Here is a 21263-nt window from a genome sequence, read left to right as displayed (position 1 = left end):
GCAAGAGAAGCTCTGGGGAGACCCTGCCTGGCAGGGAGCACTTGGAGCAGCCTCAAGGCTCCAGCCACTGCAGTTATGAGAACTCTTTAACTAACAGTGGCTGGAGCTCTTCTGGAAGTTTTCCTGCCCCTTTAGAAACAGGAGATTTTCCATCAGCTCTGTACCTGCAGAGGGAGGCCCTGCTCCCTCTCTGAGCTCAGGGGCTGATGCTGGGGGCAGGAGAGCGAGGCCAAGTTAAAAAACTTAAAAACCCCAACCCCATCCCTCCAAACCTACCCTCCCCAAAAAAAGCCCCCAGCTCTCCCTCAAAAAAACCAAGAACCCAGAAGAACCTAAAACCCCAAATATTCTCTCTCAAAGCCAAAAGAAAATACCAAACCAAAAATCCTCTCCAACTCCCCACCCTCCTGCAAGGCCCAAGCCTCAATGGCCATGCAGGCTGTGCTTTCCATTCCCCCAGAACTGTCCAGCCTGTGATCCAGGGGAGGCCGTTCTGGATGGAGGAGCTGAAATCTCTGGAAGGACTCAGCAGAGTTCAGTGAATTTCAGGCTCCTTTTCCCCACTCCCTCCTGGGCAGCTGCTCCCAACCTGCTCCCTCAGCTCCTGCTGAGGCCGGGAACTGCTCCTGCATCCTTTGCCTGTAAAACCTGGGATTCAGAGAGGGCCGAGAAGAGGCTGTAATGAAAATGCAGGATTTTATTTAAAAAATGACCAAGAAAATGCCCTTGCAGAACGCAGCAGCAGGAGCTCGTTCCCTCCCCTCCAGTCCCGCTCCCGCAGCGCAGCCGAGGCCCGGCGGGACAGGAGAGGGAAGCCTGGATTGCACAGGTGGAGCAGCTTCCAAATCCAACAGCATAGTTTGGTCTTTATTCTAACAAATGATACAACCCAAAGTGACTATGAGTGAAGGGAAGGGGAAACCGGGGAGCGGACGACAGGAAAACCAAGAGAGGTGAACTTGTTTTCCATGGGAGTTACAAACTGTCAGGAAAAGAAAAGTGAAACTGCAGCATTACAGGAATTGGTTAATCCAGATTAAATAACGCAGTTCTCCTGGCGGGAATCACAACTCAGGAGCAGAGACAGAAAATAACAGAGGGCTGTGGGAATACCAATGGAACCCGGGGGATTCCAGCACAAACACATCCAGGAGGGACGAACGGACTGAACGCAGGAACGGGGAATTGCTGTGCTGGGAGTGCAGTGGCTGGGCAGCAGCTCCAGAGCAAATCCAGGGTGTTCCCTTTGCCATGGGACAGAGCAGGAGCTTGGAAGACCAGAGGAACGGTTTGGTTCAGAAACAACCCACGGGATCCTTCCCCAGTGAGGTCGGAATTGGGTTGAACAAAATTCCTGGTTGTCTTTTAAGAGCCATAAAAAACCTCAGGAAAAAAAGAAGTGGTGGGAGGGGAGCCCCAGCCTGGGCAGGAGCAGCTGGATGTGATTCCCACCAGCCTGGTCCAGCTCCCTTCTCCTCCTGCCCTGGACACCAACTCCAGCTGGGGTGTCCAGGGCTGCTCCTGGTCCCCCTGACATTCCCAGGCCACAGGGATGAGCTGGAGCTGCTGCACAGACACAATCCATGGATCTGTGCTCACTCCCAGGGACCAAACCCTCCTGCAACACCTGGCCTGGCCTCCAGGAAAATGGGAAAAGCCGAGGTGAGGCTCTGCTGGATCAATGCTGCTTGGAAAAGGAATTTCCCAGAGCCATGGGACAGGGGAGGGACCCTGTGCCCCAGGCTGGGGCTGGGAACACCCTGGAGACACATCCGGGCCCACAAACATTCCCTGTGTCCATGCAACACAACCCAGTGACAAGAACAGGCTTCAGTGGAGAAAACATGGATATAAACATGGATCTCAACGTGGGCAGCCCCTCGGGGTCCACAGGCTCAGCCCAGTGTCCCTCTGACTAAGAATTCCTGCAGTGCATCCATCGGGAATGCCCAGGTGTCCCTACAGGTGAGAACTCCTCACCAGGAATGTTCAGACAGGAAACACATCCCAGGAGGAGGGAAAAGTACTGAGAGCAGCTCTGGGAGCCCAGGGGCTGCCCTGGGAGCTGGGGAACAATCCAGGGAATTGCCATCCCTCAGCTCCACAGGGAGAGCAGGAGCAGCTGCATTTCCTGGGATAACCCAGAGCAAGGACAGCCCCAAAGCTGTGCCCACATTCCAAGACAGAACAAGCCTTAGGAGCAGCTTCCTGCAACCCTTCCGGCAGCCCCTGGAAGTGTCCCAGGGAGCAGCCGTGTCCCAGGGGATGAGAATCCCCCAGGCCTGCAGCCAGAGGCCACAGGAACCACAGGAACCACTTCCAGGACCTGCCCTGGGCTTTGGGCAGACACCCTGCAGCCACCAGGGGCTGTCCAGAGGGGACAGAGCCACAGCAGCCTCAATCCCACAGGAGGCCACCCCAAACCCTTTTTGTTTTCCAGTTCCAAGGCCAGGATCCAGCCTGGGATCCAGCAGTGGCTGCACTGCCCAGGCCCCACAGCCCCAGCAACGCTTCCACGGAGCCAGGGATGGATTTGGGATGAGCAAAAATGCAAAGGAACACAAACCCATGAATCACCACTGAGCAAAGGGAGCTCTGACATTCACCTCAGGGAGGAACCTCTCACCACTGGAATTCCCAAGGCATGGGGTGCCCTCTAAGGCACCTGCCACAGGTCCTGCAGCTACACAAAGCATCCTGAAGGATCCCCTGGAGGGGACAGGGGACCCCTGGGAGGGGACAGAGCCCTGTGCTGCCCCACGGGCACCGATCCAAGCTCCAGCTCAGCCCCACAGACATCCCCAGGCTGTCCCAGAGGACCCCACCTGGCTCCCAGGAGCAGCACTGACGGTGTCAGTTCATCCCAGAGGTGTGAAACACATCAGGAATTCATCATGACTTGGAAGAACAAGTTCCATCATTCCCAGAGGATGCTCCACACCTGCCCTGACACGGCACTGCAGGAGTCATTTCCCTTTGCTTGTTTTCCCTAAAGCTTCCTTTTGAATTTGAGTTTGAATTAACAACAAAGCTGCACTGCTCCCCTGTCCCAGTGCTTCCCTGTTCCCCAGGTCCACAGAGGTGCTGGCAAAGAACCAACCCCACCCTCTCAACTCCAGTGCTCCTGGGCTTTGCTGACAGTGCTTCCCTGGGCCTCCCCTACGTCCCTCCCCAGAGCAGCCTCTTTGGGATGGATCAGAGATTCCAGCAGTTTGGAATTCCCTGCTCTCAGGTGTGCCTGACACCCTGCCCTGTGCTGAGCCCCTCCCTTGTCCCTTGTGCTCAGCACAGCTGTTCCCTCCACTGAGCATCAATGATCCTCTTCATTATAAACTTTGATCCTTAACTCTATGGAATTCCAGAAAAAGTTTTACCTACAGTGCACAAAGAATATAATTTGGAAAATATTTACATTTTTGTACAATGACACCACAGCACTTGAATCTAAATTTCTTCATACAAACAAATAGCACCATCAGCCTTCTGCACAAATCTTGCCTAACAAACCCCAGAAAGGTGGATTATTATTAGATGAGGAGACTGGAACAACTGGGAATGGGAATAAGCTCGAGGAGCTGGAGTACTGAACCATCCACGAAGGGGGGCTGGACAAGATGAGCTTGAAGGTCCCCCCACCCCAAACCAGTCTGGGATTCTCTGTGATTTAAACACAAAGAGGCAGGGAATGAATGTGGAACAGCCCAAGCTGCCCGTGAGCACCACGGTGGCCCCGAGTGGCAGCAGGGAGAGCTGCTCCTGCAGGAAAGGGCAATGCCTGAGCTCCTCCCAGCTCTCACACCCTGACCTGGTGGTGCTCGGCCTTTCTGGGACACCTCTCCCAAGCGAGGCTCAAATAAAGGGTTAACAACAAGTGACATTCCTGGCCAGGCAGCCCTGGAGTGCTCCCCACCAGCCCAGGGAGCCAGGCAGGGAGCAGGGAGCAGGGGGGGAAGGGGAATGAAGGGCTCAGGCGGGGCCAGCCCCAGGCTGGGCCGGCGCTGCCGAGGTGCCTCGCTCCCTGCAGAGCACGGCTGGCTCTGCCCGGGTGCAGGAGGAAATCCAAGTGTCAGTGGTGCCCATTTGGTTCATTCATCTACAGCCAAGGTATTCCTTCAGGATACCTTCCAACATTCCGTGGCTGAGCTGGGAGCTCAGGGAACAGGGAGCAGGGGAAGGACAGGGGGGCTCACCTCACCCCAGCCCCGGGCCCAGCTCGGTGCCAAGGTCCAGCAGTGCCTCGCGGATCACCACAAGTGTAAAAAATTTAAAAACCAGCAGCTCCTCCCAGCTGGGGGTGGCAGCTCCCGAGGCAGGAGCAGCTGTGCCAAGGGGGATGGCAGCAGGAGGCTCTGAGAAGCAGGAGCTGGAGGGGCTGGATGCCCAGAGCAGGGCCAGCTCCTTCCCTTGGCTGCGGGCTCACGAGTTCATCCCTTGCTGTGCCCCACGGCTCTGCCCTGCTGGGGGTGCAGCCGTTCCCTGGCCCTGGGATGCCGGGCTGGTGTTCCCAGGAGCTCCCAGCCCCCTTAGAGGTCCGGGAAGCGGCTGGGATCCTCCTTGTAGTCGTCGGGAATGGTGAAGATGGAGTCATCGAACTCGTCGTAGCGGAACTCCTGGAACGTCACAGTGGCCGTGATGGTGGGGAACACCGGGATGTCTGCGGGGACAGGGCACGCTCAGGACAGGGCACAGCCACCAGTGCCACCAATCCCCACCCCTGCAGGGCTGGACAGGGCTTGGAGCAGCCTGGGTTAGAGCGGAGGTGTGCCTGCCCATGGGAATGGGAGCACGAGCTGGAATCTGAGGTCATTCCCAAGCCAAACTGCTCCGGAACGCTGTGCAAACATGGCAGAGGCAGAGCACAGCCTACCTGCTCACACAGCTCCCTGCAATTCCAGAATCCTCTATCCCTTAGGAAAGGGGCTACTGCTTCTGGGATCATCTATCACATGACTAAGTTGATTTTAGACATTTCCATCTGCTACAAGTGCAATAGTTTTCTATTTCTCACTTAAAATCAATCTATTCCCAGTAATCCTTCAAGAAAAGGAAACACAGGAATGTTACAAAATACTCCACACCTGAGATCATCCCCTAGTGGAGGAATAATCCAGCACATCCCACTGCCCTTGGAGCAAGGCCCCAGCACTTCTGTGCTCCTGAACTCTCCAGCAACACATTCCTAGGTGAGAGCTCTTCCCCAAAACTCCACAAAAGGCCTTATGAACATATTGCAAGAATAAATGCACATGTTTAGAAAATCTGGATTGGATATGTGGGAAAATTTTTCTTGGAAAGGGTTTTCCAGCATCCCCACGCCTGAAGGGATTTCAAAGCTGTGTGGCTGTGGCACTGGGGCACATGGGGCAGTGGGGGCCTTGGCAGTGCTGAGGAATGGTTGGACTCAGGGAGCTTTTTCAACCTGAAATTCTGGATAAATAAAGCCCCAGGAGTTGCTGTGTGCTCTTACCTAATTTGACAGGAAAGCCTGGTGGAAGCTTCATTTGAACAAATTCTCTAAGTTTGTTAAAGTGCTTGAAGGGTGCAATGACTTCTAAGACATTCAACAACCTGCAAAGGAGAGCAGAGCCCGTGGCAGATCCTCCTGCCACACACACCCTGTCCCTCTGGACAGGAAAACATCACCCACAGGGCCCAGGGGACACACAGGGTGACAATGACAGCATCCCCCTTCTCCATCCCAGGGCTTCAGGGTCACCCCACATCCAGAATTACAACAAACCAACACCAGGATAGAAATTCCTTGTCCTTATTTTCCACAGGAGATGAGGGATAAGGTACCACCCCCCTTCTCCATGGACATGTGGAACTGACCTGGCTTTGCACTGGTTTAGGGGACACAATTTTGTGCTAGAATTTATTAGAGGGAAAACCACTTCAGAATCGTGTGGGATCAGACACCACAGATAACCCTGATAACCCTGCCCAAAACTCTGCTCTAATCAAGCCAGGTAAGGGCTTGGCTCTTCCCCAGCCCCAGCAGCTCCCAGATTCCCAGTTTAAGGCATTCCTTGCTCCCACTGCACTCCCAGCTCCCACTCCTGGGGATCTGGAGGGCTCTGCAGCTCATGAACACATTAAAACCTTCCCAACAGGAATAACTCCTGTGGCCAGGAGCTTTGACTCACGATTCGATTCCTAAGGGGAATTCCTGGCTCATTGCTATCGTGGCTTTGAAGGTTTTCTTGCTCTCCTTGCAGACCAGCTCTCTGCCCAGGTGAGGAGCTCTGGGAGGGAGAGGGAGAGGCAAAGTCAGTGTTTCCCAGGAAAATCCTGGGTTTAGAGGAAGGAAAACAGACTTGGGTTAGAAAACATCAGGGAGGAGTCCCTACTTTCAAAGGGTTTGCTTTATTGTAAAGCTGTACAGAATAAAAAGAAAAAAATTTCTTAATTTAGATTACTCTGCTAAACCAGGAGACAAGACAAAACCAGGAGAACTGCTCCAGTAAAATAATTCCTCATAAACATGGAGTTAATAAACCCTACAGGAAGTGTTTATTAACCACTACCCAGAAATGCCCATGGCAGGGGGTGGAACTGGATGGGCTTTAAGGCCCCTTCCAGCCCAAAGCATTGCAGGATCCTCTGCCTGTGGCTGAGGCCCTGACACTTCTCCCACCCACAAGGATCACCCCCAGCCCCCTGGAGAACAAACACCCAGACACCAAAGCCAGCGCTCCTCCCTGCCCACAAAGGAGCACCCACCAAGTGGAGAACCCAAAAGCCCCAGCCAGGGATGCAGAGGTGTCCCTGGAAGCCCTGCAGGCCCAGCAGCACTCACTTGCCACTCTCTGCAGAGATGTACTCCTCCCAGGAGATGGTGTTGGGGGACGGCGGCGTCAGCGACTGCCGGCGCACGGGCTGCGGGACAAGCACAGCTCAGCTCACAGCTCCTGCCCTCCTTCCCCTCCTGCCACTGCCACCCAGAGCTGCCCTCAGCTCCAAACACGGCCACAGCCTGCCCTGCTCAGCCAGCCCCTGCTCTCAGCCCCCACGGGCACTTTCTGTACGACTGGGCTGTGCTGCTCCACTATAATGAGTTAATTCAGGGCTCTGAGTGCCAAGGCAGCAGCTCCAGCTCACACAGAAATAAATTAATCACTTTAAAAGCTCTGTGTGTGTTCCCAGCTGAAGCCTGGCTCTTTCTGAAGAGCTCTTGATTTCCTGGTGCTAATCACAGGCTTCCTCCCATTTTAATGAAGCTCAAAGGAGCACGATTGCCTTTCTGGCTTCCCTTTCATTCCCAACAATCAACATTGGGTCTAAAAGAATCCGCAGTTGATTTGCCACAGCCAAACCCCTCATCTCTTCTAAGAGACAAATTAGGGCTGAATACCCAATATAACCACAGAAATCCCTCCCTGTGTGCACTAATCAGACTAATTCATTAATGCATCACCAAAATTATACTTGTGGGTCATGTTGGTGATTTTTAGATTATGCCAATCAAAAGAAAATAAAAACATTATCTATGTATTTTGCACCACGAGGAGTGGTGTGCAAGATTATTCTCCCACATCCTGGGCAAAGTTAATCAACCATACCTCAAAATTCTGCTCCATGAGGTTTCCCCCTTTGCTCAGGCTCTCCATGATCGCTTTGTTCCGAAGGATGTCCTCCTCACTGAGATGTTCCCTTCTTTTCCTGGATTCCAACACGAGTCCATTCACCAGGTAGAAATCTGCCAGGAAGCTTCCTACTCTTTCCTGCATGAAAGGAATTTGGACATTAATGACTCACAGAAGATAAAACACAAATATTTTTCTTTCTGCATATCAAATAATGGCAATAAGGGAACGTGGGGATTGAGCTGGAATTCCCCCAGCCCCCCGCAAGGGCTGGCACTGGGCAATCCCAAAAATCCAGCAGGAACAGGTACTTCTTATGCAGGGAAGCTTTAAGACAGAGATTGTTGAAGAATTGGAGTGAAATCCCTTTCCAGAGCACTCCCATTCCTGCCTTTCTCCAGCAGGAACACCCAGAATCCTTCCTGCACTCCCTGGAATCAACCTACAGAGATCAGAGGCTCCTGGAACAAAACCATTCCCAGCACAATCTGTCCTCCCCCTGCCCAACAGCTACAGAATCTTTCTTCCTTGTTTCTCCCGCTGAAGGCAGTCCAGCAGAGATTCCACATGGTATGAATTGTGGTAATTGGGGATACAGGGACAGGGATTCTTCCCTTGTCCTGCACAATTTATCCTTTCAGAATCCTGGATTGGATTGGGTCAGAAGGGACCTCAAAGCCCAGCCCATTCCAGCTCCCTGCCATGGCAGGGACACCTTCCACCACCCCAGGCTGCTCCAAGCCCTGCCCTGCCTGGCCTTGGGCACTGCCAGGGATCCAGGGCAGCCAGAGTTTCTCCAGGAAATCTGCTCCAGTGCCTCCTGCAGTGCCTTTCCCTCCTCCCTCCTGCCCAGCAGCAGGTCTGAGCTCCCCCCCACTCACAGTTTTGTCCTCCCTGAAGAGCCACCCTGTCTGGGCCCGTGTGAATGTGATGGATTTGGTGGATAAGGTGGCAGAGTAAATATCACTGCTCATCAAAATGTCAACCTCCTCTTCTGTCTCCATCTCAGATTCCTGGAAGAAAAATTCCAAAATACTCAGCAGAACTTAGCAAACAAGGATTGCTTCCTCTAAAGATACACCAATAAACAGAAATCCATAATCCTTGTCCTTTGGATCTTTTCCCAGAAGCAGCATTTCCTGCATTTTCAAGCGGTTTTATAAAACCTCTGGCCAAATGCTTTCCAAATAGTTTAATCTTGAATATTAATGTGAATAAAGCATCCCAATGGGATTTATGCAGCAGCTCAGCAGCCACACCCTTCCCACAGGCAATAATCCATCTGCTTAAGTGATTGGGGGATAAAGCTGTAATTAAAGACTTGACTAATTACAGGGGGTCCAGTGAGTCAGCCCCTCACGTTGCTATCAGCTGAACTGGCCATGGAGTGACTAAAAGGATGCAAAGCAGTGGGAGCAGGTCTGAAAACCCACCTGAGGAGACCTCAGTTGAGCTCAGTGGAAAGATGAAAGCAGCACATAACAATTTAAACCACATCTTTCCAGTCTCGTCCCATTCCAGCTTCTCCTCAACCAGAAATCTGGATTCAAAGCTGGTTTCCCTCACAAAATTCCATGTCACCACCACGGCTCAAGTTGGAACAACTGAGGTAAAAATTCTTTGGTTTGCAGTTCCCTGGGTGTTTCTGAGGCAAATTCTGTTTGAGATATTCCCAAAAAAGCCCGGGATGTGTCCCACCCCCTTCCCAGAGCTTTACCTCGTGGTGTATTCGCTGGTAAACTTTTTGCTCATTGTCTAAAACTACAAAAGATTCGGAGGGTGCGGCGTCACCGTTAAAAATGAAGCTTAAATCCCCTCGTTGGCACTTCATGTCAGTAAAGTCTATCAGAGTTGTGTCCAGCCTGTGAAAACAACCCCAAATTTCACAAAAATGACCCATAAACGCAGGAGGAAATTCAGCTTTCAAGAAGGAAAGTGGATTTGTTTAATAGCAAACAAACACATAAAGGGCTGAGTTTTCTTAGGATTTCATAAGTGAGGCCTGGATGCAGAAATTGGCAAAAAATTGCTATAAAGGTGAAGTTTTCTTCAGAAAATTGTGTTTAATACTGCCAGCATGAGGAGGGGAGTGGGAGAGAATCTATTCATTGCTACACACTGAGAAACAACTCCTCAGCAGGGTCTGACTTGAATAACAACACTGGGACATGACCCAAAATCTGAAGAGGACTCAGAAACAAATTCAGTTTTTAAAATTTTATTTCTTTCCATTGCTATTTCTGTTTTTCTCCCTCGCCAACAGCAAGGAAATGCTCCTGCAGACCCGAGTAACTGGAAGGAGATGGAGCTAAGGCCATGGATCTCTGCAGTAATTCATCTCCAGTATGGCCAGAGCTTTTACTTCTCATAAAAAGGTGGTTAAAGAACCTGAACTGGGTGACTGCAACTCTAAGTGGTGAGGGATTAAAATTCCTCATAGATTTGCCTCTGATTCCAAGGAAGAACCTGTATTTATCTATTTCCCCTCAGTTCAGGCCTCATACAGGCACAGCATTCAGAAATGAGAAGGAAGGCAACAGCCCCAGACTCAAATTTCACCTAAAAATTCACTTTACAGACCCAAGCTGCCCCTTTAATACAACAAAAAATTCCTACAGATTGCATCTCCAGGATCATATTCTTGCCTCTTTGTTTTAAATTTTGGCACCTAAAGAAAATGCAAGAAAATACATTTGGTTCCAAACTAAAAAGAGCTGAGCTTGGAGAGACTCCTGAAATCCCCTACTGAGTTTGTGAATTTGTCACATTAAACACCTTAAGGAGAGAAATTATATCAATTTTTGGTTGTTTTTTTTTTTGTTTAAGTGGAGACTGGAGCAGCAATACTTCTCCACGAAATACTGGAATTTATTTGCAATTGTGTTATAAATACCCAGTCCCTGTTTTTCACTGGCACATCTGGTAGATAAAGCCTTATCCAGCTGAACTGCTCTTGCTCTATATTTAAGTTATATTCAGCTCAAAAGAGATAATCAGAGAGCCTGAAATTGCAAGGCTCAGTGCTGTGTCATGGATGAGCCCAGGCTCCTCAGGGATTCAGGCTCACTGGGATCCAGCTTTTCCCTGGCACTGAAGTATTTGGGTACAAAAGCAGCACTCACCTGATATTTATACCTTGTTTGTGTATTTTACATGCATCAGAAGGCAGAATTCGGGAAAGTAAAGGCACTAAAGGAGGGAGAGAAAAGACAATCAGGGCACTGAGATCCCTCTGCAAAGTGTTCCCATTAAAACCATTCCATCAGTCTGATTCTGGATGTGTTTTAATGCAAATACAGCATTTTCCATCATCATCTCAATAAAACACAACATCAGGGCTATTCCTATTTCATAAAATTGATTTTTTGTAATTATAATTGCACATCCTGCTTCCAATATCAGACAGAATTTGTATTTCCACCACAGGTAAACCATTTATAAATCCTAGTAACTGTGGCTGTTCATAGTTTGAATTCTGGGATTTAACAGTTTATGGAATGCACCAAGGGAAAGAAAGCCTGGCTCCAATTAAAGGAGAACAGCCACAAGCATAAAAATGGTCCAAGGTATTAATATTAATTACTAAATTAATGAAACACATAAAATCATGGAATCCCAGAGTGGTTTGGGTTGGGGATCATCCCATCCCACCCCCTGACATGGCCCAGGCTCTTAAAGCAAAGAGCTACTTCCCCTCCTTAGTGAGTCACTGGATGAGAGAATTCAGCTCCAAAAGTGAATAAGCAAAAATAAATCTGGAAAAAGTTGTGTGTCCTTTCCTCAGGACCCAGATCCCAAGCACTGTGACTGTTCCAGCACAAAGCAGAGGAGAACAAGTGTGCTGCAGGCTGATTGCATTATCTCCCTGGGGAAGGGACATGGAAGCACTCACCCCAACTTTGAAAATCCCAGTGAAGCTCTAGATAGAAGTCACCTAGCTGAGAAGAAAAGAAGAATGTGTTAACAAGCTTCTCAGGCTAAAGAACTGTAAAATTTGCTGGAAGACAGGCAGAAGTTGTGTTTGGCAAAGAAAACTTTCTCTAATGCTGTACTTGAATTTGGACTGAACTTAAACATCACTGAAGCTTTAGCTGCAGCAGAATCAATAATGACAAAATGATGTAACTCATTTGAACTCACGTTTTTCATCATTTCTTAATACCAGGCCAACTATCAAGCCCTGGATTGCAAAGGATTTATTGTAAACATGTGTTTAAAAACACCTATGGAGCTCTCTGCTTGCTTTGATTGATCCCATCCAATCCCATGGAATCAGAATTAATTATACAATAATTAATGAGTCAAGTTTCAGGCAGCAGTATTACAAAGACCAATTGCCACTGGCCTCATGGAAATGTGCTGAAGTCATCAGGTCAGGGCTCCTGTGCTTCCAGAGCACGTGTGAGCCAGAGCCCACCCCAGCACGAGGAGCTCAGGGATCACACCACAGCTCGGCCTCCAAAGGGACAATTTAATTAACTTTTGAGAAATAACTGGGCTTCTACCAATTGCTGTCCCCAAAGTGAGCAGTATTTTACTGTGCCCAAGGTGAACTGGCTGCTGGGTGCTGATGGAGAATGAAACCAGAAATCTCCTCCATCACCAGGCAAGGAGATCTGGGGACTGAACAGACCAGGAAATTGTTCACTGACACAAGATTTAAGAAAGCCTGAAAAATCTAAAGAAATAGATTCCTTAACTCTGAGATTGAAATGATGATGAGCAGGTCTGCCTTACACAAACCTTATATTTGAACTTCTAGAAGTTGAAAGGAAGTATTACTTTAAAATAAATATAATTCTGGCTTAAAACAGAGCCAAGATTGCTTTTAAGAGCAGAAGACTGGTAAAAACATGGAAAAAACTTGCTGGCAGCTTTCCAGAGTGTCCATACTCAGAGCACAAGTCACTGCTTTCCACCCATCTGGTTTTGTCAGCACAACTCACCTCTTTCAGGGCTTTTAATAACCGAGGTCGCTTCTCTTCAACACTTTCCCTGGACTGCTGCTTGAGCTTCCTCAGGAGTGCTGAAACTACACAGGAATTAAGCCATGAACTCTGGTTGTTTGGTAATTATAGGTGAGTGTCTCACTCGAGGTCTTAAACCCAACAATGCAATGGAACATTTCATCAGACCTGAGGAATTAATCCCAGTTACAGGAACTGCACATTGACCTGCTCGGATCACCCCAGGAAGAAAAGGCTCCAGAATTAATACCAGGCCATGTAATTAATGTAAAATTAGCTATAGAATCATGTCAAGAGGCTTTGGACACAGGTGTTAGTAAATACGTGGATACAAACATACTGACATCTACTCCACTGAGAAAATCAATAGTGAGGAGCTGACAAGAGAATGTTGTTGGTAGATTGTCAAGTAGTGCATTAATATATTAATAATACATTTATATGTGTAATATATAGTGAGTTTGCTGCTACAGGAATGCACCACCACACACAGCAATACCAAATACTATTAACATCCACCATTGAGTAGCAGCAGAATAATTTCCTTTTGCTACTCCATGTCTGAGGTGAATAAATAATATTTGAATAATACATAATATATAAATGATATTTTCCCACTGGCCTTTTGAGATGCAGCCTAAAAGCCACATCCCCCTGGCAACTGATACACAAACAAACCTGTGACCACAGGGAGCAGGCCAAGGAGATGATCCTGCCCATCCCAGATACACTTGGGTCCTGTCCCTGCCATTCCAAACTCAGAATACGCTGGTGCAGAGCTCTCCCAATGCCCTCAGTCTGAGCAGAGTTAACAGTTTGCTTATGTAACCCAGTGCAATTTCTTATCAAGGAAATGGATGTGCCTGATCATGTTCAGATATAAAATGTTCAGCTGATGAAGAGAAACCCTTCAGAGAGCTGAAAGAGGGCTGTGGGAAAATAACCCAGCTTGAGAGCTCTGCTTTCCTGTTCTGAATGAGCCCCAATTTGGGATTAACTGGCAAACTGGGATGAATGAAGAGGTGCTTACTCATCTGTCTGTCTCCATAGCTGATGGCTTCGGCCAGAGGGCTCCATCCCTGAGCGTTTTTCACCTTTACTGGAGCATTATGGGCTAAAAGCAGGTGGGCACATTCTGGAACAAAATATCCACAGTTATTTACAGTAGAGGATGTAGCAGGAGCAGTCAGAATAAAACTCTACCAAAGCAATTCATATCAGAGATATTACACAGATCATCAAAACACATACCTGGGTTCTGACTCACTCTAACAAACAAAGCCATTTATGCAGCACTTCCCTGTTCAATATTACCACTAAAAATAATTGGTGATCAGCCACCAATTATATAACACTGAAGAGACTTGTCCCTCCTGCTACGTGGAGTTTGCTTTTTATAATATTTCTGCATGTCAGATACACACACCACCATGGAACAAGGATATTTATATTTCATGTATGACATCAACTCTCTCTGCTGCACACACAAAGCAGAGAAATACCTCAGGGCCTTCATCCCTCTCCAAGGGGTGAAGGGATCATGGGGACACGGATTTGGGGCAACTCTCATCAGGTACAGGGGAGGCAGAGGAGGCTGAGGCACCAACACATCCCTGTGTGCCAGAACATCCTGAGGAATGTGGGACTGAAAGAGGGCAAACAGGCACCTCTGTTCCAGGAAAGCCTCAGAGCAGGTGTGGGACCAACAGCTGCATTCCCCATCCACAAGTGGACACGATGGTGGAAAAACTGAAGGAAGCAAGGAGGGTTTCAGTGTTGCCCTGTGCTCCCTGGAAATGGTTCTGCAGTTTCCAGCCACAGGGAAACCTCAGCACATGTCACTGAAGCCACCCTGAGCCGTCTGGAGGTGATGCAGCAGGGCCCAGCTGTCTCATCACCAAGACAGGGCCTTCCTGGGTTATTTTCCTACCACAGGTGCCACAGGAAACTGCACTGGTCATTCCAGATGCAGCAGCTGTGAGTCAGTGGCAGCTGAGTGGCTGGGGAGGAAGAGATCCCTCCCTGCTGAATAAACTGTCTCCTGTGGGATAAACAAAGGCCCAGGGATTTTCATGGCTCCTTAAACAGCGCCCAGGACAAGAACACCACTCTGCAGGGAGCAGGCAAATCAGCTTGGAATCACCAGCCAGATTCCATTTCCAGTTCAATAAACAGGCTGGGGGACACCTGGGGGTGCTCATCTGCAGAGGGGAAGGCTCCAGGGAGAGCTCAGAGCCCCTTCCAGGGCCTGAAGGGGCTCCAGGAGAGCTGCAGAGGGACTGGGGACAGGAGGAGACAGGAAAGGGGGAACGGCTTCCCACTGCCAGAGGGCAGGGTTAGGTGGGATATTGGGAGTAAAGCTCAGATTTCTTTTCCCACTCTTCTCCTCCAAATCCATGTGGCATCTTCTTCCCAGGAAACCTCACTAGCTTGAAACACAAGATCATGTTCAGGAAAGGGAAAAACCACTTTTTTCCTCTTGCCCCTAAATCTTCAGGATCACTGAAAAGGTAACAAAACAAATGGTTCTACCCACCTTTATGTCCCAACATCACAGCAAGATGTAAAGGAGTGTTTCCTAAAAGAAACCATAGGAATAAAAGAGGTGAGATGAAAGTCAGCAGAATCCATTGCAATCCCTTCCTTAGGAAACCCCAGTTCCTGCTCTAACCCAGGAACACACCAACACCCACCAGAGGAGTGACATTTGCTTGGATTATAATTGTCAAAATAAATACATTGAGACACATTTCATGGGCCAAGAGAGGGCTTTTAATGATATCTTGAAACTCACCCCAGGCAAAGAGGTCCAGAGGTGTCTTTGAGAAAGACACAACCCCTGTGCTCCCCACGGGCTGAAGGGTCTGATCCCTTCCCAGCCTGACATATCTGGGTTAAAAGCTACTCACAGATATGATAGTGATTAAAAATTTAACAGCCTGTTTTATTAATATTTCAAAGACTGAGTACTCATTTTTTACAACTACAGTACTGGGCATATTGAGAAGGAAGAGCACCTTCACTACAAAGCTGCCTTTTGGCTGTTTCCAAAGAAAGCTTTGGAGATGATCAGCAGCCTCTCAAACCTGTCCCCGTTTTCCTGGCGATGCTCGTGACACAGGTGGTATTTGTGTTGTTAAATATTCACTGTGAGGCACCCAGAGCTGTTCTTCCTGGATTAATGCTGCTACCAGGCTCATGACACAGTTTATTTAGGCAGCTTAAGGATGTAAAGTTCTTCCATTTAACTGAATTTTGTACATTTAAACATCTTCTTAGAGCAGTCAAGAGAAAAAAAATGCTGGAAAACAAATTTCTTGTGCGATTCTAACACAAGCACTAGGCTGAGAGTTATTCTCTAACTCCCATTTTGCCAGCAGGAGGAACCTGCTCTGTGCACAGGATGTGCTGCACATGTGGAGAGGCTGCCCCCAGCACCCTGCAGCATCAGGGGAATTCGGATGGAGATGGGAACTCAACCCCAAGAGGGGCTGACAGGGCTGTTCAATGTGTCCTGCATCTCATCCTTGCAGGACACTGGCAGCACCCCAGGCAGCCACAGCCCTGCTCATTATACACTAACCCAGCTCAGCTCCTGCTGCTATTAATAGCTGCTCCAACATCTGGGAGCCAGCACAGCTCTGGGGATCCTGGATGCTGCCAGGCTCTGGCAGGGGATGGAAATAACCTTCCTGAGGAACACCTTGCAGAGGGAGCCACACTGAGCGCCCAGGAAATGCAAATTACGTGACCCAAGGGGAAACATTGTCAGAATCACAGGAATGGTGAGGCTGGAAAAGCCCTGCAGGATCACCAAGTCCAAGCTGTGCCCGATTCCCACCTTGTCACTGGGTGCCACCTCCAGCCTTTCCTTGGACACCTCCAGGGATGGGCACTGCAACCCTCCCTGGGCAGTTCCTGTGCCTTTCCATGGACCCCATTTCCATGGGGGAATTCCTGCTGATGTCCAACCCAATCCTCCCCTGACACAACTTGGGGCCATTTCCTCTCCTCCTGTCCCTGTTCCCTGACTCTCCCCCGGCTGTGCCCTCCTGGCAGGAGCTGTGCAGAGCCACAAGGGCCCCTGAGCCTCCTTTGCTCCAGGCTCAGCCCCTGCCCAGCTCCCTCAGGGATTCTGCAGCCCCTGCCCAGCTCCTCAGGGATTCTGCAGCCCCTGCCCGGCTCCCTCAGGGATTCTGCAGCCCCTGCCCAGCTCCCTCAGGGATTCTCCAGCCCCTGCCCAGCTCCCTCAGGGATTCTCCAGCCCCTGCCCGGCTCCCTCAGGGATTCTGCAGCCCCTGCCCAGCTCCCTCAGGGATTCTGCAGCCCCTGCCCAGCTCCCTCAGGGATTCTGCAGCCCCTGCCCGGCTCCCTCAGGGATTCTGCAGCCCCTTCCCAGACCTGTTCCCTGCCCTGGACATGCTCCAGCCCCTCAGGGTCTTTTTTGGAATGAAGTCCTCAGAAGTGACCCCAGGATTTGAGGCGAGGCCTCAGCAGTGCCCAGCACAGCCACAGCCCCTTTTTCCAAGGAATCAGCACTCCAGCAGCTCCTGGAATGCTGCCTGTGCCCATCCAGGTGGGCAAACAAGGCCTGCTGGCCCAAAACCACACCTCAAACACAGCACCTGTCCCCACACACGTGTGGCCTTTCACCTCTGCTGAGGCACCTGCCCACCCACAGGGAGCCAGGGATGTTTTCCAGCAAGAGGATTTGTCTGTTCAGGATTTAAGCTCTTAAATGCATGTTATAATAAAACTAGAAGTCATCTACTAGGTGTAGCTACAGGCTTCTCCCAGGAAACTCATTGTTTGGGAATAATGACACTGGCCTTCCTCTGGGCAGTGATTTGGAGGTTAATTTAGGAAGCTGGGTAGGCACTCAATTAACACTCAATTGCTTTTAGCAGAACAGCAGGAGTCTCCCATTCCACGGGATTTGGCTTTCCTGCACTGAACCAACACTAAAAGAGGCCTGGATTATTAACAATAAGTTCTCTCTCCCCTCTGTCCAACCCTTAGCACATCCCAGGACTCCCCTGGCTTATTCCTGAGCAAATCATGATTATTTGGGGGACCTGAGTGTCCCTCAAATAATTCCCAGTTCCAGTGTGTGTAAACAAGTGACAGATGGAAACAGGCAGGAAGAAAACAATAACAGGGAAACGTTACTCAGGCCTTTGGAATGTCAAACCATCAAGAGGTTTGTTGTGGGTTTGTTTTTTTTTTAATAGTTCAAGTAAAAACTTGGAGGAAGATGATGAATCAGAGATCCCCAAAGTGTCCTAACTCTGAACAGAGCTGGGAAAGCAGGGAGATATTAATTAGAGATTTATATATGGATCAAAAAAGGATGGAATCAATGTGTGTGATAAACACTGAGGGTGACAGCACAGCAAAGAGGGATCCAGAAGTGCCTTCAAGGAAAGACTTGGAGCTGCTGCTGAGTTGCTTGAAGGGGAACTGGAGGAGGAACAGGGAGAAGCAGCAGCAGCAGGAATAGAGAGAGTGGGAAAAATCCTCCCCAAGTCTGCTGCTTTCATTCTAGCAGGATTTGCTGGAATGAAGGTGGCAGGATAAACAGATCTGTAGCTGGATTTGGAGCTGTGCCCTTAGGAAAGTGCTGTGCCAGTTGTAGGGAACACTCCTGCCCATCCTGGCTGGGAGCTGAGCCCTGTGTTACTCTGCAGCCCTCAGCCACCTTCCAGTGCCACCACAGACACAGCTGGAATTCCCAATTCCATCGTTCCTGCCACGCTGCCAGCCCCAGAGATCCTTCACCTTCGTGCTCCTTTTGAATTTACAGACCACAATGAAGCAGAGCCCATCTCCTTATCAGAAACACAACACAAGCCTCCCCGTTATCACAACTTCTCAGGCACCACACACGTGGAACTGGGAGTTCTCCAGCAGAAATGGATCGTGTTACTCTTGAAACGGCTATTAAAAATAGAGATTAGAACCAACCATGAAGGTCAAGCTGATCCCCCAGGCTGATTTATTTGTTAACAGTATAAAATATCCTCCAAATTAAAACGTTTTGAAATGTCCTGGCTAGACATGCAATATTTACAAATTTCAGAGCAGCACAAGGATCAGATTCCATCTCTGCCACTGACACTGCTGTGGACAGAGCATTTGCAGAGGAGCAGCAGAGAACAGCTCTCTCAAAATCCAGAGCCACGGCACTTAAAACGAAAGCGCAAAAAAGGACAGATTTTTGTAGCCTGGGGAAATATCAAAAACTGCTCTGCCAACAGCCAAAGGAAAGGCTCAGCATCCCCCAAAGCAAACAGGTGACAGCTCAGACATCCTAAAAAAGAATGAATCTTTTAAATGCAATGGGGTCTTGGACACAGAGCAACACCCGCTCAGAGGCAGCTCTGCCAGCACAGTGCTGGTACTGGAGCTGAAAATGCTCGTTCATATTATGAAAATCACGGAATTACAGAATGGTTTAGGTTGGAATGGACCTTCAAGCCCATCCCTGCCATGCCAGGGACACCTTCCACTGTCCCAGGATGCTCCCAGCCCCAATGCCCAGCCTGGCTTTGGACATTCCAGGGATCCAGGGGCAGCCACAGCTGCTCTGGGCACCCTGTGCCAGGAGCTGCCCAGGGAACAATTCCTTCCCAGTACCATCCATCCCTGCCTCCTGTCAGTGGAAGCCATCCCCCCTGGCTACTCACTCCATCCCTTCTCCACAACCCTTCCTAAAGGGTATTCACACACCCTAATGAAACTCCCTTGCAAAACTCCCAAGGAATTCCCTATTTCCTGGTCCAGCATCCGCATCTCCCGCCGCACCGGGAGGCGGCCACGAGCCCCGGCTCCCCCGGTGTGTCCCGCTCACCGTGACTGTCCTTCTGGGCGATGCCCTGCGTGCGGATGAGCGCCGAGAGCCGCCGCACGTCCCCCTTGAACACGCACTCGTGCACGGGGAAGGGGCCGCGCTCGGGCCCGGCGGGGGCGGCCCGGGCCGGCGGGCGGTGCCGGTGAGCGCCGGGCCCGCGGTGCCCCCCGGCCCGCCCGCCCTTCCCGCCCGTGAAGGCGCCCCCGGGCGCCGCGGCCGCCTCGTCCTCGCCGGCCGCCAGCAGGTCCCCGTCCTCCTTGCTGGGCTTGTGGTCCCTGCGCAGCGAGCGGAGCTTCTCGCCGGTCATGGCCGGCGGGAGCGCCCGCAGCGCTCGGAGCCCGCGGGGCCGGTCCCGCCCGGAGCCCCCGGAGCGGCCGCAGCTCCGCCCGCGCCTCACGGGCCTCGGCTCCGCGCCGCCATCTTCGGCCGCCGCTCTCGCGAGACTGCGCCGCACCGAGAGAGCTCGCGGGAGGAGCCACGGAGTGACCGGGAGGGGCGGGGCGGGATCCGCCCAACGGGCACGGCCTGAGGGGCGGCGGCGGGGATCGGTTCCGGCAACCGCATCCTGAGGGGAGGGATCGGGGATCGATCCTAACAACCACATCCTGAGGAGAGGGATCGGGGATCGATCCCAGCAACCGCATCCTGAGGGAAGGAGGGATCGAGGATCGATCCTAGCAACCGCATCCTGAGGGGAGGAGGGATCGAGGATCCATCCTAGCAACCACATCCTGTGGGGAGGGATCGGGATCGATCCCAGTAAGCACATCCTGAGGAGCGGCATCGAGAGTCGGGGATCGATCCCAATGGGCACGGCCTGAGGGGCGGCATCGGGGATCGATCCCAGCAACCGCATCCTGAGGGGAGGGATCGGGGATCGATCCCAGCAATCGCATCCTGAGGAGACGGATCGGGGGTGGATTCCAACAAACATCCTGAGGAGCGGCATCGGGCATCAGTCCCAAGGGGCACATCCTGAGGGACAGGATCCATCCCAAAGGGCACATCCTGAGGGACAGGTGGAATCGGGGATCTATCCCAAAGGGCACAGAACGGGATCAATCCCAACGGGCACATCCCAAGGGGCCAGGACAGGGAGACTCCATGACTCTAAGCAGCTGTTCCAGTGCTCTCCCACCCTCCATGGAAAGTTCCTTGGGAAATGATGAGACCTGGACAAGTGCTCCTCAAAGGGACAAACGTGACAAGTGCTCCTCAAAGGGACAAAGTGCCCCTGTCGTGGTGCGAGCCCTTGTAGGTGCAGTGTCAGCTCCGAAAGGACCTGTCTGGGTTGGAGCTTCCCAATTCCCCACTGCACGTCCCACTCCTAGGCCAGTTCTGCAAGTTTCTGCTTCCAATATGGGATGAGTAATTGTAAAAATGATGATGTCCCAAATTCCTGATGAATTGGATTTTTTAATAATTCTCCCAGGGAAAACAACCCCTAAGTTGCCAGGGAGACCAGGCCTGCTGTGATAACAGAACTACCTTCCTGGTGGCCTTGTCTTTCCCGAGTTCACATCATCTCCCTCATCCCAAGTGACCAAGAAGGATTCTAGGCAGATTTAGGAATTCCTGTGCCTGCTGTCCCCAGCTGCTTCCCACACAGTCCTAATACAGAATTTGAAGTAATTCTAGGGGGAAAAAAAAAAAGATAAAAAAAGAACAGTTTGCTTTTGCTCTATACTCCGGTGGTCTTTCCAATGAGATTTTTCTGTCTCTCTCTGTTTTTTGAGGAAAGTCAAACCCCTCTGCAGGCAGAAAGTGAGAGGCTGGCACTGTGAGCAGTTCTGATGTCTCCTGTTCTCCCATGCTGGAAACACGCACAGAGCATGGCTGGTCTTGTGGAATGGAGGGATT

General features: G+C 50.6%; 1 protein-coding gene across 1 annotated transcript; it reads right to left on the bottom strand.

Moving 5' to 3' along the window:
* Window positions 1–677: 677 nt before the first annotated feature.
* Window positions 678–19863, bottom strand: ANKRD13C (ankyrin repeat domain 13C). Its single transcript, XM_071436974.1, has 13 exons — window positions 19404–19863; window positions 15090–15131; window positions 13584–13688; window positions 12533–12618; window positions 11479–11524; window positions 10709–10775; window positions 9304–9448; window positions 8468–8599; window positions 7563–7724; window positions 6800–6879; window positions 6147–6245; window positions 5468–5568; window positions 678–4654 (listed from the first exon to the last, which is right to left on the bottom strand). Exons 1-13 carry the CDS (start codon window positions 19708–19710, stop codon window positions 4524–4526), a joined length of 1503 nt encoding a protein of 500 aa, XP_071293075.1. The 5' UTR covers window positions 19711–19863; the 3' UTR covers window positions 678–4523.
* Between the last annotated feature and the right edge of the window lie 1400 nt (window positions 19864–21263).

Source organism: Agelaius tricolor, unplaced genomic scaffold, assembly GCF_023055355.1.
Source record: "Agelaius tricolor isolate 1412-34295 unplaced genomic scaffold, bAgeTri1.0.p SCAF_11, whole genome shotgun sequence".
NCBI lineage: Eukaryota > Metazoa > Chordata > Aves > Passeriformes > Icteridae > Agelaius > Agelaius tricolor.
Note: the sequence above shows the minus strand (reverse complement) of the source record. Positions and strands in the feature narration are given on the sequence as shown.

Coding starts and splice junctions, on each gene's coding strand:
- ANKRD13C (XM_071436974.1), bottom strand. CDS start 19,710: ATGACCGGCGAGAAGCTCCGCTCGCTGCGCAGGGACCACAAGCCCAGC. Junction 9,449..10,708: donor AAACAAGGTATAAATATCAG/GTGAGTGCTGCT, acceptor TTGTTTTCACAG/GCTGGACACAACTCTGATAG. Junction 4,655..5,467: donor AGGCTTTCCTGTCAAATTAG/GTAAGAGCACAC, acceptor CTGTCCCCGCAG/ACATCCCGGTGTTCCCCACC.